We start from the raw sequence: 16,725 nt of genomic DNA, 5'->3' as shown, positions 1-16,725 counted from the left end.
GTTTCGGGGCGAAACGTCTGACATCCATTTTGAATTGAGACTAATTAGATCCAGAAATAAAAAAAAATGTGTATGGAAAAACGATCCTATCCCCGTTTGGTTTGTGTACCATAGCTGGGTAATCCCAACATATATACAATGTAGATGTATTGTTTATGCTATAGTCGATGCCGACAAAATGCTCGCTGCAGTTTTACGAGTTCCCCTTGTAAAACCTCATTGGTATATAAGGGGGATAACTCTATGAACATTTCCGGTAGTAAAGCGCACATGTGTTGAGAATTGATGATGGTTGGTTTTACACTGGCATCATTTTGAGAGTGATAACGATTATCTTCACTTCCTCGACTTAATCAGCACGAACATGAGTATAATACCATGTCTGACGTGGGTAAGGCGAGGTGTCGCTAAAAGTAGCCCCGAGAAAGTAAGTTTACATCTGATCTACGTGTTATGTACATGTGTTGACATCTGTAGCTTGCCACACAGTAGTACTAATATTAATACCCGGCCTCCTTCTGACGACGCAATATAAAAAAACATGTCTCATCGTCAGAAAAGCTACGTTATCACAGGTAGCCACACAGTAGCTAGAATAATAGTCGTTTTACTTATTCAAAATAAGAACAAAATGCTAAGCTAATGATTAAGTTTAATGATACTAACATTCATTAAATATATGGGAACAGCTAGCAATGATGTAATCAATTGGGATGTAGATATCAGGCAGATAGGTTGGGAACAACCTCTCACACGATAGGATGCTGTGTAACTTCTCCCAAGTCAGAGGATAAAATGCCTCTGAATTCCAACACATTTGTGTATGGAAAATCTTAATCAATTTTCTTAAAAAATAACCAAAAGACAGGTAACATTTGCATGCACAGAGTGAAATATTTAGGCTATAGAAAAAAATTGTTGTCGGGTTTGTTAACGTTTACGATTGTTGAACAATTACTTGAAAGTGTTCATGTAGCCAGTTGAAGTTATGTATTTCATCTCATGATATAAACAGTTTTATATAAATGTAAGCTAAGTTGAATTTAAAACTTTTATAGAAATGTAAGTTAAGTTGAATTTAAAAGATTAAATCAGTTTTGTACAGTATGATTTCTTCATTATTTTACTCCATTTAGATATAAAAACTGATTATACCTAAAACGAACAATATCTATTTTTACAGGTTAAATTGGAAAAAGAAGACCTGAGGAGAATCATAGAAGAAACCAGAGAGTGTGTAAATTACCAAGATCCATATGAAACATCATACATGTACTTGCTACCATGTAAAATCTTCAAAGAGGCAAAACTGCTTCGGAAAAATAAAATATCATGTCTAGATATATATTTATATTTACCCTATTTTTCATCATAGCTGTTTTATGCAATAAATTGATTGAATTTAAGCAATAGCAAGATGTGAGAAATTCTGTTGATCAACTTGATTTCAAAAATCAAAAAATGAGAATGAAAAAGATGATAAAGTTCATCATAAATAAGGAGACTTTGCAGGTACATGTATGCAATGACCTGACTTGATTTTACTTGATACACCGTAACACGTAAAACGTCTTCTCAATGTTGAACAAAATATTTTAGATAGTAAAGAAGGAGATATAATAGATTATTAACATGAAAAATGTCAATAATTAGTCGCAAACTATTTGCTAAATTTAAGCCTTGTTCTCATAAAAGGAATTACAAGTAGTAATTTATGTGCAGTATTCCTGACTTGGTAGAGAAAGGTTTGCTTGCCTATTCTTAACTAATAAAGTTTATCGTATGTTTATATTCCGACTGTGCAAAGTTTTTTCTGAGGGTATAGAATTTGTGGTCATTTTCAGAACTGAGGCTTGAGACCTGCCATACATATCTAACACAATTTGAGCATGAGACTTGCAAAACGTTCTTCAGAAAATTTCCTCACAGCATAGGACACATTTCTCATGAATTACAATCAGTCCCATGAAAGGAACATTTTGGTCAATCCTAATGAAGAAAATATAGCCTCATGGATTCACTATGGTCAATGACAGGTCTTAGATCACAGACCAGCCACTTAAACTATTATTATTTTTAACTTAATAGAGAACTTGAGGAAGATGAACCATCGGACACGTCAGAAGAGGAGGAGGAGAAAGAGGAGACTAAAGGAGCTTCCGGGGGGAAGATGCAGAAGAAGGTTGAAAAAATAGATAAAAAAAAGAGGAAGCACGAAGACAATGGAACCACAGAGGGTGATGATATAGTGGACAAATATGGATTAGATGATTATGATGATGACAATAATGAAGATGGTAATCTAATATCTATAAAATTCATATTACATAAAAAACATGTCTACAGCTGAAGATTCAATTGTTGCTGTAATAATTCTTATCTTGGTTAATATAGAATTAAGTTTAAGTTTTCTGTTCTGTTTTTATTTTTCATGCAGCAAATTGCTTGTAAGCTATATGGATAAACTCTGCAATTGATTAAGGTTATAGAAATATATATAAACGTTAGTGAAATATTATAAAAAGCATCCATGTGTATGTGTATGCTCACATGCATTTGTGTGTGTGGATGTATTTACATATGTGTATGCATATGATATTAAGGATATGGAAAGGTGGCATTTTCTGATCCTGTACACTCATATATGAATATGACAGAGCAACGAGGGGTGTAAATATATTAACTAATTTGTTTTACAGGAGGGTAGCTATATCCTATAAATGTCTTATATCCAATAAATAAGTCTTATATCCTATACATATGTTTTACTGAGAGGGTAATTAAATGTCTTACAGGAAGGTAGTTTTGCTAGTCATTTGGAATGTATGTACTATCATATAATAATTGATTTCCCTTCTTCTGTTATGTTGATAGAACGTAACCCCCTTAAAGGACTTGGTAACTTGGTATACTACACAAGCAACGACGACGACCCTTACATCACGCTTAAAGATGAGGTAAGGCATTGTTTCATCAGTAGTGAAATATAGAACACATCATTGGAATAAAATGGTGTACTTAAACATTATAATGCCAAAATAGTTTTCCAGTAACATATATATAGGTTATCTAAAGGTGTCTTCAGTGATACCAGATATACCTCACAGGTGTGGCTAATATTTTGATATTTTTGACAAGTGCACGGCACCAATGAAAGATTGTAAAATATTAGCCACACAAGTGAAATATATTTGGTATGACTGAAGACACTATCAGATAGTCTGTTAATTACATTTTTTATAGCTCATAGGACATGTAATTATAAGCTTATGTCATGGTGCGGCGTTAAACAACTTCTTCTGAAGGTCCAAAAGTCGTACAGTCATGATATTTGGCCAGAAGCATCCAATGGAGGCGCCCAACAAAGTTTGCAAATGAAATGACCTTGACCTACTTTCAAGGTCAAAGGGGTGAAATAGATCTAAACCTTCAAACAACTTCTGAAGATCTGATTGCCCTAAAGTCATGATATTTGCCTAGTAGCATCATATGATGGAACCATATGAATTTGCGAATGAAAATGACATTGACCTGTACTTGAGTTCAACAACATTTGGACATGAATATGCCTTGCCCTACATATACTTTCAAGGTCACAGGGGTCAAATAACTGCAAACCTTTAACTGCTTCTGAATATCCAATCAACCTAACTTCACAATATTTGGCCAACAACTACATGTAACAAAACAAACAGGTGAACGATACAGGCCCTTCTGGTTTATGAAAACCTACCCCAGAAAAGCGAAGCGATTCATCAAGCTGACAATTTTTAATCTTGATCCTTTTACCTTTAGACAAGTCTAGATAAACCTATGTAACAAAATGTGGTCCCCTCTGCAAAAATTTAGATAAAATGAAAAAAATCGTCATTAAATTTCTTTTAATAACTTATTTTCAGGAAGAAGTTACATAAGTTCATATTTTGAATAAAGTATTCCAAATTACTATCGTAATTTGATAATTTTATGAAAGTCCCATCATATCGACTCAGATCACTATGGGCGGCATTGATGATAAGGGCCAAATCTATAATGGTAGGGAGTGGGAAAAATGCAGAGATGTTGTGTCAACACTTAACCTGATGATAAAATATCAACACCATTTGTGTAAGTTATACTTAATCACTGTCACAGATGACCATGACTCTCTTGTACTTTCTGTCAGTCACCTAGCCTAACTTGTGACTTGAAGACGCTGACACTGTGTTTCATTTGACATGAGTTTCCTCCTATCAAATAGTTAGAATTGCTGGCCTGCATAGTCTGCCGGCTTCCATGAAAATGAAAGTTAACTGTGGAATTAAATGTTGCGTTCCCCCCAAGAGAATAATTACCCCATGGTAGATAACAGATGATTAATCTGGGCAGAAGAATGGGCCAATGTCTCAAACAGATTTTCTGGCGGCCTGAATATCAAGCTAACCAGGCTTTGAAAATTTGGGCCACTTGTATGATGTCATGCTTTCTATTTGGTAATTTTTTCTCGTGGTAGTTTGTAATCAGTGTTTTAATTGGTCAAATTAGCAAAAGCGATATTTTTCATTTTGGTATTTTCCACTCAGTGAAAAATATCACTTTTATAGCGCCCTTTGCTAAAATTTCAAACTCATATACATGTATGTATGTTTTATGCTAAAATTTCAAACACATATACATGTTTGTATGTTAAAACATTATTTTTCTTGTTCTAAACTCCCCATTTCAACTATTTATACAAACAAGTGTCATAAATCTAACTAAATGCAAAATTCACAAACAGGAAAAGCCTTCAATAAATTTGTTTCGGGGAGCATACATCAGCTTCACTAATACTCTTGTTTATACTTAACTGTTACTTAAAGCATATAGTATTATTGACTATGATTGTCTGTACATGTATTGTATTGCTGGCTGTAGTTGTCAGTATACAATGTATGTTTCATATTTTTTGTTGTAATTGTCCGTACATATATTGTTTTGTTGATTGTAGTTGTCAGTATACAATGTATGTTTTGTATTTTTTGTTGTAATTGTCTGTACATGTATTGTATTGTTGGTTGTAGTTGTCAGGATACAATGTATGTTTCATATTTTTTGTTGTAATTGTCCGTACATGTATTGTATTGTTGGTTGTAGTTGTCAGTATACAATGTATGTTTTGTATTTTTTGTTGTAATTGTCCGTACATGTATTGTATTGTTGGTTGTAGTTGTCAGTATACAATGTATGATTTGTATTTTTTGTTATAATTGTCTGTACATGTATTGTATTGTTGGTTGTAGTTGTCAGTATACTATGTATGTTTTGTATTTTTTGTTGTAATTGTATGTACATGTATTGTATTGTTGGTTGTAGTTGTAAGTATACAATGTATGTTTTGTATTTTTTGTTGTAATTGACCGTACATGTATTGTATTGTTGGTTGTAGTTGTCATTATACAATGTACGATTTGTATTTTTTGTTATAATTGTCTGTACATGTCTTGTATTGTTGGTTGTAGTTGTCATTATACAATGTATGATTTGTTTTTTTTGTTATAATTGTCTGTACATGTATTGTATTGCTGGTTGTAGTTGTCAGGATACAATGTATGTTTTGTATTTTTTGTTGTAATTGACCGTACATGTATTGTATTGTTGGTTGTAGTTGTCAGTATACAATGTATGATTTGTATTTTTTGTTATAATTGTCTCTACATGTATTGTATTGTTGGTTGTAGTTGTCATTATACAATGTACGATTTGTATTTTTTGTTATAATTGTCTGTACATTTATTGTATTGTTGGTTGTAGTTGTCAGTATACTATGTATGTTTTGTATTTTTTGTTGTAATTGTCGGTACATGTATTGTATTGTTGGTTGTAGTTGTAAGTATACAATGTATGTTTTGTATTTTTTGTTGTAATTGTCTGTACATGTATGGTATTTTTGGTTGTAGAAGGATAGTGATGATGAAGAGTACGAGATTAAAAACACAGACAATATGGTGGTGGTTGGCAAGGCAACAGAAGAATGCTGTAGTCTGGATGTCTATAGTAAGTAAAAGACATTCACTTTTCCTTCATTTTCCTCTCATCCTCTCAACCTTTTCAGCTTATAAATGTACATGTTTGTAAAACTGTTTTGTGATACCAGTGATAGGTGCATGATTTAAAGGTTCTTATGGTGTTATTTGTTTGTAAAATTTCTATTAAAAGTTATCTTGTATTTCTCATGTATACTTCTGGAAACTGTATTGATCTTTTATGGAACCACAATCAGACTGTCTGTTGGCTGTTACCGGTACATTTACGCCATAGTTAAAACTTCTGACTCATACTTCTGACTTTTGTTTACAGTTTATAACGAGGAGTATGGTAACCTATATATTCACCATGACGTCATCCTGTCTACCTTTCCCCTGTGTGTGGAGTGGCTGAACTATGATGTGTGTGATCAAGACACAGGTATGTGTAGCGCAGGACAAGTAACTCAATTTCATTGCTCTGGTTGACTCACTTTCCATATCAGCACAGAGCATTTAAAATTGTTGTCGTTTTAGCTCACCATCATCAGATGTATGGGAGGGATATTTCTCAAATTTCACCTGTATGCTCCCCATGATCCTTAGTTATGCATATCGATTTTTTGGACTGATCACAAAACCAAGATGGCCGACAGGCAGCCATATTAAAATTTGAGAGTTAAAGTTTGTTAGTGCTATTTCCCAGAACTTCTTAGAAGGATCTTTCTCAAAGTTCACATAAAGGTCCCCAATGATCCCTAGTTATGCATATATTGTTTTTTGGGATTGATCACAAAATTAAAATGGCCGACATGCAACCATCTTGAATTTGAAAGTTAGTTTGTTAGCACTGATTTTCAGAAAGTTCTGTAGGGGTCTTTCTCAAATTTTACACGAAAGTTCCTCATTGCCCCTAGTTATGCATATTAAATTTTGGGACAGAAGGGAAAACCAAGATGGCTGATGGCTGACAGACAGCCATCTTGAACTTGAGAATGAAAGTTTTGTTAGCATTATTTCTCAGAAGGTTCAGGAGGGGTCTTTCTCAAATTTCACATGAAGGTTCCTCATGATTCCTAGTTCCGCATTTTAAATTTTGGGGATGATTCAAAAACCAAGATGACTGGCAGGTGGTCGTATTGAATTTGAGAGTAAAAGTTTTTTAGCCCTATTGCTCAAAAAGTGATCTTTTTCAAATTTCAAATAAGGGTTCCTCTTGTTCTTAGTTATGCTTATCAAATCATATCGACCGGCCATCTTGTTACAGTTTAAGTTCTGTTATCCCTATTTCTCAGAATTTACTGAGGATTTTTCTCAAATTTTAAACATAGGTTCACCTTTGTCCTGAAGTTGTGCATGTTAACCTTTGAGGTTGATCAAAAGATTGATGAAGATGGCAGATAGGCAAACTGATCAAACAGATAAAAGAAAAGAAGAGAAAAGATCAAATTGACATAGAACTAATGAAGATGGTACTATGGTGGGCGCCAAGATCCCTCTGGGATCTCTTGTATTATATATGATATTGTTACCCAGTATTTTTGCTTGCTTTAGATCAAACCTCTAAAAACAATAATGCTGACATTGCTGTCATAACCGATTCATTCCATCAGGGTTTTGCCTTATTTCTTCAAAGGAATTGAAGACTGGTTGGAGTGTCATATCACAGCTGTGATTGTCCTATTATCATTCTGATATTAGATATTAGTGAAACAATCTTTCTTATTTCATATGTTAGATATGTTATGTTAGACAGCGATATTGTGATCAAAATGAAATTGAAGATAATAAAATTGTTATTCTCAACAATAGGGCTTTCTTTATTAGCTCACCTGGTCCAAAGGACCAAGGTGAGCTTATGCCATACCGTGGCGTCCGTCGTCCGTCCGTCAACAATTTCTTTAAACGACTTCTTCTTCTTAACCACTGATTGGAATTTTACTAAATTTGACTGGAAGCATCCTTAGGTGGTGGGGAATCAAAATTGTACAAATGGTGGGGCTGACCCCCCAGGGGGCTGAGGGGCGGGGCAAAAAGGGGGCAATTTGGCTATATTGCTTTAAGCGACTTCTTCTTTGGAACTAAGAGATGGATATCAACCATATTTGCCTGGAAGCATCCCTAGGTGGTGGAGATTCAAAATTGTACAAATGGTTGGGCTGACCCCCCAGGGGGCTGAGGGGCGGGGCCAAAAAGGGGGCAATTTGGCTAGATTGCTATAAACGACTTCTTCTGTAGAACTATGCACTGGATATCAATCATATTTAATCAAAAGCATTCATGGGATGCAGGGATTCAAAATTGTACAAATGGTGTGGCTGACCCCCCAGGGGGCTGAGGGGCGGGGCCAAAAAGGGGGCAATTTGGCTAGATTGCTATAAACGACTTCTTCTGTAGAACTATGCACTGGATATCAATCATATTTAATCAAAAGCATTCATGGGAGGCAGGGATTCAAAATTGTACAAATGGTGGGGCTGACCCCCCGGGCTAAGGGGTGGGACCAAAAAAAGTTTATTGCCTGGAAATGGTTGAGATCCCCACCATATAACCACATATACAATTGCTGAGTATAAAGAGAAGAATGCACATTTGCTTCCAGGATGGCCCTAGGGTCTGGCCCCACCCTTGGAAACATAGTCCTTGGGCCATAACTTTAAAACGGCTGAGATCCCCACTCAAAAACTATATATACAAATGCTGGGCATAAAGAGACGAATGCAGTCACAATATTAGAATAGACCCTGGGGTCTGACCGAACCCCTAGGGACCTAGTTTCTTAGTCACAGCTTGGAAACAGTTGAGATCCCCACCCTATAACCATATAGACAATTGCCGATTACAAAGAGATGAATGCACATATGCTTCCAGGATGGCCTTGGGGACTGCCCCACCCTTGGAGACTTAACCCCTGGGTCATAACTTTGAAATGGTTAAGATCCCCACCCCAAAACTATATATACAATTGTTGGGCATAAAGAGACAAATGCAGTCATGATATTAGAATTGACCCCAGGGTTTGCCCCACCCTTGCAGACTTAACCCCTGGGTCATAACTTTGAAACGGTTGAAATCCCCACCCCAAAACTATATATACAAATGCTGGGCAAAAAGAGACAAATGCAGTCATGATATTAGAATTGATCCTGGGGTCTGGCCACAACCGTAGGGACCTAGTTTCTGCGTCACAGCTTGGAAACAGTTGAGATCCCCACCCCATAACCATACATAAAATTGCTGGGCATGAAAAATTGAATACAGATATATATGCTACAAGGATTGGCCTTGGGGTCTGGCATATTCCCTTGGATCTCATTTGGAGAATATTCTGCCATGATTGCTTAGATATCAAGGTGAGCGATACAGGCCCTATGGGCCTCTTGTTTAGAATATTATGAATACAGGTATTACTCTACCTAAATAAGATTTGGTTTTTACAGGTAACTTTGTTGCTGTGGGAACCATGGACCCTGTAATAGAGATCTGGGACCTGGATGTAGTTGACTCACTAGAGCCAGTTGCTATGCTGGGTAACAAACCTACAAAGAATAAGAAGAAAAAGAAAATGGTGTGTATACTGTATAAGCTGTCTCTTTAGTAACTTTATTCTGTAAAAGTATACACCTGTGTCATGTGCACTTTGGTAATAACTTTTGTATCTATGGCATTTTTGTCTCGCCGCAACAAAGAAGCAGAAGCGAGACTTAGGCGTTGCTTTTCTGGCGACATTAGCGGCGTCAACATTAAGTTTTTGCGTTGTAACTTAGTTTAACTGAAAGTATAAGTGCTAGACCAACCAAATTTGGACCATAGATGCATCTTAGGTAGTACATCTCAACCCATGCATCAAATGCTGGATGCAGCCTACCTTTCATGGTCCATTGACTTTGTCAGCATCTCCATCAACATTAAGATTTTTGCATTTAAGTTAAGTTAGCTTCTCTAAAAATATAAGTGCTACATCAACCAAACTTGCACCATAGATTGCATTGATGGTCAAAGCGTTGGCACAGGTGAGACATATCAATCCAAATGGCTTGTTTCTTATTGAAAATAATATATCTTTTTACTGCATTCTGTACCAGGAAATTTTCCCGTCAAATATCTGTAATTCACTGGAAAATTCCTTATAAAATCAGTTTCAATTTTACCTATTACAGTGAAAATACTTTTGTCAAAGTACTTACATTTGCTGTCAAGATAAATTTGTTCCAATTACACATGTGAAAGTGATGAAAATTAAAAATGTTTAAAATTTGCTGTTATAATGAATAGTATATATTAAACCAGTAAATGTGACCTGTATTTGGGTGACCATGTTGTGATATCCAAATTAATATACTAAATTCCTGAGTTTTCACATCATGTTTTGGATGTAATCAGTTGAGCATCATAAACCAAGGAAACCATTAACTCATTCACCCCTTAAATTTCATAATGAACTAATCCAACATTTGAATTGGAAGAGTTCAAAAGCTTCTTCAGGGGTGAATGAGTTTAAGTATAATCGAGAAGAAACAAGGACTACATTATAAGGGAATGAACTTTTTTAAGGTAATTGAATGTTACTTGCAGGTGAAAATTAAAGAATATATTGTCAGTTTTGTATTTCTTTTAACAGAAAGGAATATCTGGCCACACAGACTCTGTCCTGGACTTATCCTGGAACTCCAGTGTCAGGTAGGTGTGTTGTTCACAAGGACACCAATTATCTATTTCTGAGCCTATTTAGCCTTATCAACTTATCATGGACACCCAGTCAATGTTTTAGGGGACAGAATCACTTTTTTCTGCATAAAATTCTCCCAGTAAACTACCAATTGGACATTCCAGCCACTGTCCTCAGAGCAAACGTAGCTCAATATCGAAACCCTTCTGTAAATTAAAATTACTTTTAAAAATATCATTGAACATCATTGATAATCACATGCTATATATAAATTTGATATTTTGTATAAATAAGCATTCTAGGCCATTGTCACCAGTAAGATATTTAGCCAGTTTGCCATAGACATCCAGTAAAAATAATCCTTATTTTTACAGATTTAAATGTCATGAACAATTTATTTTGAAGAAAATTTGGTTAATTTCAACGCAGAATACTTCCAAATTTCGGCCAAAAAATCTGTATTTTAAAATTTCACGAAGGAAATTATTGTACAATGGTTTATCTGATCCTTTACTGGACAGGAGAACAGCTGCTTAACTTTCTTATGAAATTCTAACAGAAACGTACTGGCTAGTGCATCTGCAGACTCTACTCTAGGACTATGGGACTTGGACGAGGGCAAAATGGTGACATCTATAACACAACACAAAGATAAGGTAAAAAAAAAAAATGAATTACAATGTATCTTCCTAATACATAATAACTACAGTAACCCTGTGTGCCTAAAGGGGAATGGCACAAATCCAACCCAACAATAATGTGTAATGTGTATGTAAAGTGGGTGTTGCAGGCACTTTTCAGTATTACTTTTCCAGTTAACCCACCATCAGCTATTCAAATCACTCTTCGTTCATGGTCCGTCAGTCGTCCGTCCTTAAACAATTCTTGTTTTTGCTATTTTTGGTGGCCATCTTGGATTTTGACAGTGAATATTGTAAACGCTATTTCTCAGGAAGTTCTTAAATAATCTTTCTTTGTTATGAAGGTTCCCCTTTGTCTGTTGTTGTGCATGTTTACTTTTGAGACTAATCGGATAAACAAAATGGCCAACAGGTGGCCATCTTAGATTTTGTCAGTGAATGTTTGTTATCGCTATTTCTCAGAAAGTTCTGTAAGGATCTTTCTCAAATTTTGTCCCCCACGTCTGTTATGGTGCAAGTTAAATTTTAAAATATTTCTGATATTGTAATGATCGGATCTATTTCTCTTTTATTTAAAGAACTGTACTAGTAAACAGGTGAAATGGTGCATTTACTGTTTACATAATTTGATCAAACAGATAAGAGAAAGGAAGAGAAAAATTCAAGGTGACACAGAACTTAATGGAGATGGTACAATGGTGGGCGCCAAGATCCCTCTGGGATCTCTTGTTTTCTGACATAGTGTTGCCGTCAGAACTAATCATTCTCTATGATTGTAAGAGTGTAGTTTTCACTAGATGGTGAATTAATCAACTATGGATTGAAGTTTAAGTGAATCATAGCGTCTTGCTTCTGTTAGTTTTGCTAATGTCTACATTTACTCTCATCTCATGTTTCCAGGTACAGAGTGTAAAATGGCATCCAGTTGAATCCCAATCCCTGCTGTCCGGGTCGTTTGACAAGTAAGTTGTTAGATACAAAGTGATGTCTGTGGTGCAAAAGTCAACTCAACATTTCAGGGTCACCTGGCATCAAACACCTTATTACTTAAAGATGGACTATCACAAATGTTTAGTGTGAAATGAGGGGAAGCCATACTGCGGGGTCCGACTAATGAGCAATTATTATAATTTAATTGATAATAATTTTTAACCGCTGATATTCAGTATTCCTGCACAGATGATATAATTCCACTTCAGGTTGATCCGATTTCCCATGCCCCAGTTCTCTCTTGATACATTTCCACTGAACCTTTGGCTAACTCTGTCTGGTGAACCTGAACAGTTAATGAACATTGATACTTGTGTTGTTATCATATACTACCAACAGATACCTTAACATGAAAAAACATTTGACATATTTGTAAAGTATTGTCACTTTATCTTAATTAATCAGCACCTTTAATCACCTTTTATTGTAGCTATTTTCCAATAACCATTATATTTTCTTCAGTAATATGGCATATACTTCTTTTCTCTCTTCCTTTATCTTTTCTGATATAAGTACTTTATCCTGGACCTTTACTTTCACTTTACTTCAAAAATTCTTATTTCCTTAAATTAAGTTCATTTACTATTTAATAGAATCTTCATGCTGTCCAATGTAACTATCTTTTAATAAAAAAAAAGTTTAAATCTTCCTTTTTGATCACTTTTAAGTTTTCCTTTGTTATTTTTTTAATAGCATATGTATGTACACGGTTTTGTATCTAAGGAAATAAATAAACTAGAAAACAAGACAATACATATGACAACAGATGACCAGATTGATTGATGCAGGAAGCACTCTATAATGAAACAATATTGTGCTGACCAAAACATCATTAACAAAGAACAGTTTTATTTTAATTGATTGTGCGATCTCTTTCTGCCCTCAGCACTGTGAAGGTGTTCGACTGTCGGAGTCCTAATGACACATTTAAAAGCTGGACCCTGGAAGGTGAAATAGAGAGAGTCATCTGGGACACTTATTCGCCTCTGAACTTCTTTGTGCGTACATTATTATCACTCCTCACATATGTGACCGATACAAAATTATTTCTTAATTTATGAGCTATATGTTAATGTATTTATTTTCAAAAAGTATGCTTTGGTCAGCCTAGTATTCAGGAAACAGTTGTGTTCCCATTTCTCCCTCACCTTTACTGCCATCGAATAAGGAGAAATAAAGTCATATTTGTTTTAACATGCCAGAGGCCAAAAACTTAGCTGGATAAGTTTCAAATCCAAACAGTTTACACAAGATACAATGTGATAACTGTATATTATATATAAACTCATCACATTTTTACCATATCGGCTCTCTTGGTATTTTATCATTTGATCGATATTTGTTCCATTTTGTTTTTTAATCTTTCGTATGATCATGCATCCAACTTGTCACTGTAGGCCAGTACAGATACCGGGAGAGTGTACTACCTGGATTCGCGGACAGATAAACCTCTGTACACTCTGTCTGCCCACAACAAGGCTGTCACAGGTATGGTACCTAACTTGCGTTTTATTTTTAAAAAAAAGGCTGTCTTATTCTACTTGTAATGCATGTGGATTCCAGGTAATATCTATGTGAAAATGTAAGATAAGGTAAGATAAGGTAGTCATTTTTTCCCTCAATACACTCATCTGCATATACATTTAAATGGCTACAGGTATTTGACAATACAGAAATACAGTGTGGCTTGTATTCAGGTTCATATTCAGTGTGATCTGTCTGAACCAAACCTGTTGAATCCAACAATCAGTAAAAATTATACCTTTATCTCTGTTCCATTGATTTTAATCCTCCTCGTATCCCTGAAAAGGTTACCCAAAACATATTGTGAGGTCCAGCTATATTTTGAAATCAGGACGGACATTGAGCTCTGAAGATATTTGTCTATGTTGAATTCTAGCTTTGATATCTGTTAGTGTTGTGTTCTATAAATTTACACTAAGCAGCAGTGATGATCATTTGCTTGATATCTGTTAAATGCTAACCTTAAATGCCCCCCAAATATGGGGGATATATAGGTATCAACTGTTCGTTAATTTCTTTTATAACTTGGCTCAGTGAAAGTACATGATATGTAGATTTTCATGAAGAAAGTAATTTGCTATTCTGCTCCAGAAGCTTTGTAAGTCCTCCTTAACTACATGTAAGTGTATGTTGGGTTTTGTTTCACTACATCATAATTGTGTAAATGTGTGTGGAGGAAGAGATTCGTGATTCGATTATTATACTCCCTGCAAACAAAGATTGACCAATAGATAGTTAATCACTAATTTAAAACTTTGGGGTGGGGGATTACCAAGGAATAGCTAGATAAGATGAAGTGGATTGTATATCTTCGTGAGCTCACTCACAATCTCTCCAGTTTCTGTTGACATTGTTTCTTTTGTTTGTAGGACTGGCGCTGAGCAGTAGTGTCAGGGGCCTACTGTCCACAGTTTCTGCCGACCAAACCCTCAAGGTGTGGGATGTCGTTGACAATAAGCCATCTCTAATTCTAGAGAAAAACCTCAAGCTGGTAAGTCCAACAATAAAATAAAGAGATTACATGAACAGTATTCTCATTATGTGTACATGAGAGTTAATCTGCTGTAACCTTCTGGATGGTATACGAGGCCTTCCGATCCTCAATATCCAGGGGTTACTTTCACTTTCACTCTCTGTATCCCTGGAATATGTCTTAGAAAAATAGAAGGCTCAGTTTGCACCGTCCTGTGGATGAGATGAGAAGGCTAGTTTGATCCTTTGATGTACATCAAAAGAATCTTGCAGTCGCGTAATAGTAAAACTTATTGACTTCGAAGTCGGACGTCGCTCCTCTGTTATCTTCCAAGAACAAGTATCAGCCTAGTGATTGGTCAGGGTTTTTTTTACCTGACAACAATCAAATAGCTAGCCTTGTGGCTTCAATTTTGCTATGACATATTCCAAGGGTGAGGAGAGCAAAAGCGCGTGTAACCCCTGGTGGCATTTTAAAGTGACAAAATTGTTAGTTTTAACAAAAATGTAAAACTTTTACCTAATTAAGAGATATGTGGATATGCTACATCTGATTAAAGTCTGAAAATCGTCTTACCTCCTTTAAAACTGTCCCTAAAGGTTTTCAAATTTCCTTAAGTTTTAGAACCTCTTTCTAAGAAGGAAGATAGTTAAATCATATATTGAATCGCTGTTCTTCTTTTGATCAGAACGAGTTGCATTGCTTGGGAGCTTGTCCGGAGGCTCCGTTTGTATTTGCTGTTGGAGGAGAGAAGGAACTTAGGGTTTGGGACATTAGAAGCAGTGCTCCAGGTAAGTTTTTTTGTATGTTAAATTGTAATAATTTACCACAAAAAATATTGTTCAGATTCCAATATCAAACCTTAATTTCCAACTGTAAACAGTATTAACAAGTTTAAAACTGTTAATGACTTAATCTTCCAGATTGTTTTAGAACTATAAAAAAAATGTTCAGAAAAAAAATATTTAGACTGTTGAAACAATAAAGACATTTAATCTATCGTAGGGAAGGTCGGATAATTCATATACATACTGTTGGTATGTTTTCAGTACGTAAGCACTTTTATGATCGAGCTCCCTCCGGTGTCACAATGGAGGATCTTGATGATGAAGGGGAGACAACAGCAGCATTTGAAACCTTGGATCTAGATAAAGATTCTGATGCAGAAGAAATGGAGGAACTTATTGCAGGATTTTCTGGAGCCCCCCAAACCACAGAAATGACAGCATCTGGTTCTTCTAAAAAGAAAAAGAAGAAGAAGAAAAAGCCTAAACATAAACCATCTTAAGAATCCTTGTTAATTAATGATGTGTAGCTTATAAAATGAAACTTTAATATTGAATTGTGTTCCTAGTGTTTTATAAATCTTTTCACAAATCTTTGCACCTTGACAATTTTCAAGAAACAATGCAAATGTGCTTCCGTGAATCCTAGAGACATTGTAGCATTACAAGTCCCTTTTGATAACAAACTGATCAGCAACTTGTTTTGATTAACATAAATGAGAATTTGTACTGGGGACTGATCTATAATCATATTTATTTAATGAATTGAGGAAGACCAAAACACCTGTTTTGGGCAATATATACTGTCCAGAAGATGAGACTCCTTGCATTATTGAGAAGCATACATAAGGACCAATATACCTTACAGTGTTGAACAACTCCTTTAAAAAGACTTGATGTGTACAGCTCTTTTTATCAATTGTTATTTCCACTTACAGAATCAATTTGTCATATTTGAAAAGTACACAAAAATTCATATTACCCAGGTAATCATGTTCAGTTTTGAGCTCACCTGGTACGAAGGACCATGGTGAGCTTATGCCATACCACAGCGTCCGTCGTCCGTCCGTCGTCCGTCGATCAACTTTTCCTTTTAAACGCTACTAGTCCTGAACGGCCAAGTATATATTTGGACTAAATTTGGTCTAGAGTATCCTTA

The 16,725-nt window shown here is 35.4% G+C and overlaps 1 protein-coding gene across 1 annotated transcript; it reads left to right on the top strand.

The window, feature by feature from the left end:
- Window positions 1-216: 216 nt before the first annotated feature.
- Window positions 217-16,123, top strand: LOC110456490 (periodic tryptophan protein 1 homolog). Its single transcript, XM_021507275.1, has 15 exons — window positions 217-427; window positions 1,184-1,233; window positions 2,089-2,297; window positions 2,875-2,957; window positions 5,919-6,015; window positions 6,319-6,426; window positions 9,425-9,552; window positions 10,606-10,664; window positions 11,213-11,309; window positions 12,195-12,256; window positions 13,171-13,282; window positions 13,682-13,772; window positions 14,678-14,799; window positions 15,470-15,572; window positions 15,831-16,123. The coding sequence occupies exons 1-15, from the start codon at window positions 365-367 to the stop codon at window positions 16,067-16,069; spliced, it is 1,623 nt and encodes a 540-aa protein (XP_021362950.1). The 5' UTR covers window positions 217-364; the 3' UTR covers window positions 16,070-16,123.
- The last annotated feature ends 602 nt before the right edge of the window (window positions 16,124-16,725 follow it).

Source organism: Mizuhopecten yessoensis, unplaced genomic scaffold (genome assembly GCF_002113885.1).
Source record: "Mizuhopecten yessoensis strain PY_sf001 unplaced genomic scaffold, ASM211388v2 scaffold8745, whole genome shotgun sequence".
Taxonomy (NCBI): Eukaryota; Metazoa; Mollusca; class Bivalvia; order Pectinida; family Pectinidae; genus Mizuhopecten; species Mizuhopecten yessoensis.
Note: the sequence above shows the minus strand (reverse complement) of the source record. Positions and strands in the feature narration are given on the sequence as shown.

Coding starts and splice junctions, on each gene's coding strand:
- LOC110456490 (XM_021507275.1), top strand. CDS start 365: ATGAGTATAATACCATGTCTGACGTGGGTAAGGCGAGGTGTCGCTAAA. Junction 6,427..9,424: donor TGTGTGTGATCAAGACACAG/GTATGTGTAGCG, acceptor TGGTTTTTACAG/GTAACTTTGTTGCTGTGGGA. Junction 15,573..15,830: donor CATTAGAAGCAGTGCTCCAG/GTAAGTTTTTTT, acceptor GTATGTTTTCAG/TACGTAAGCACTTTTATGAT.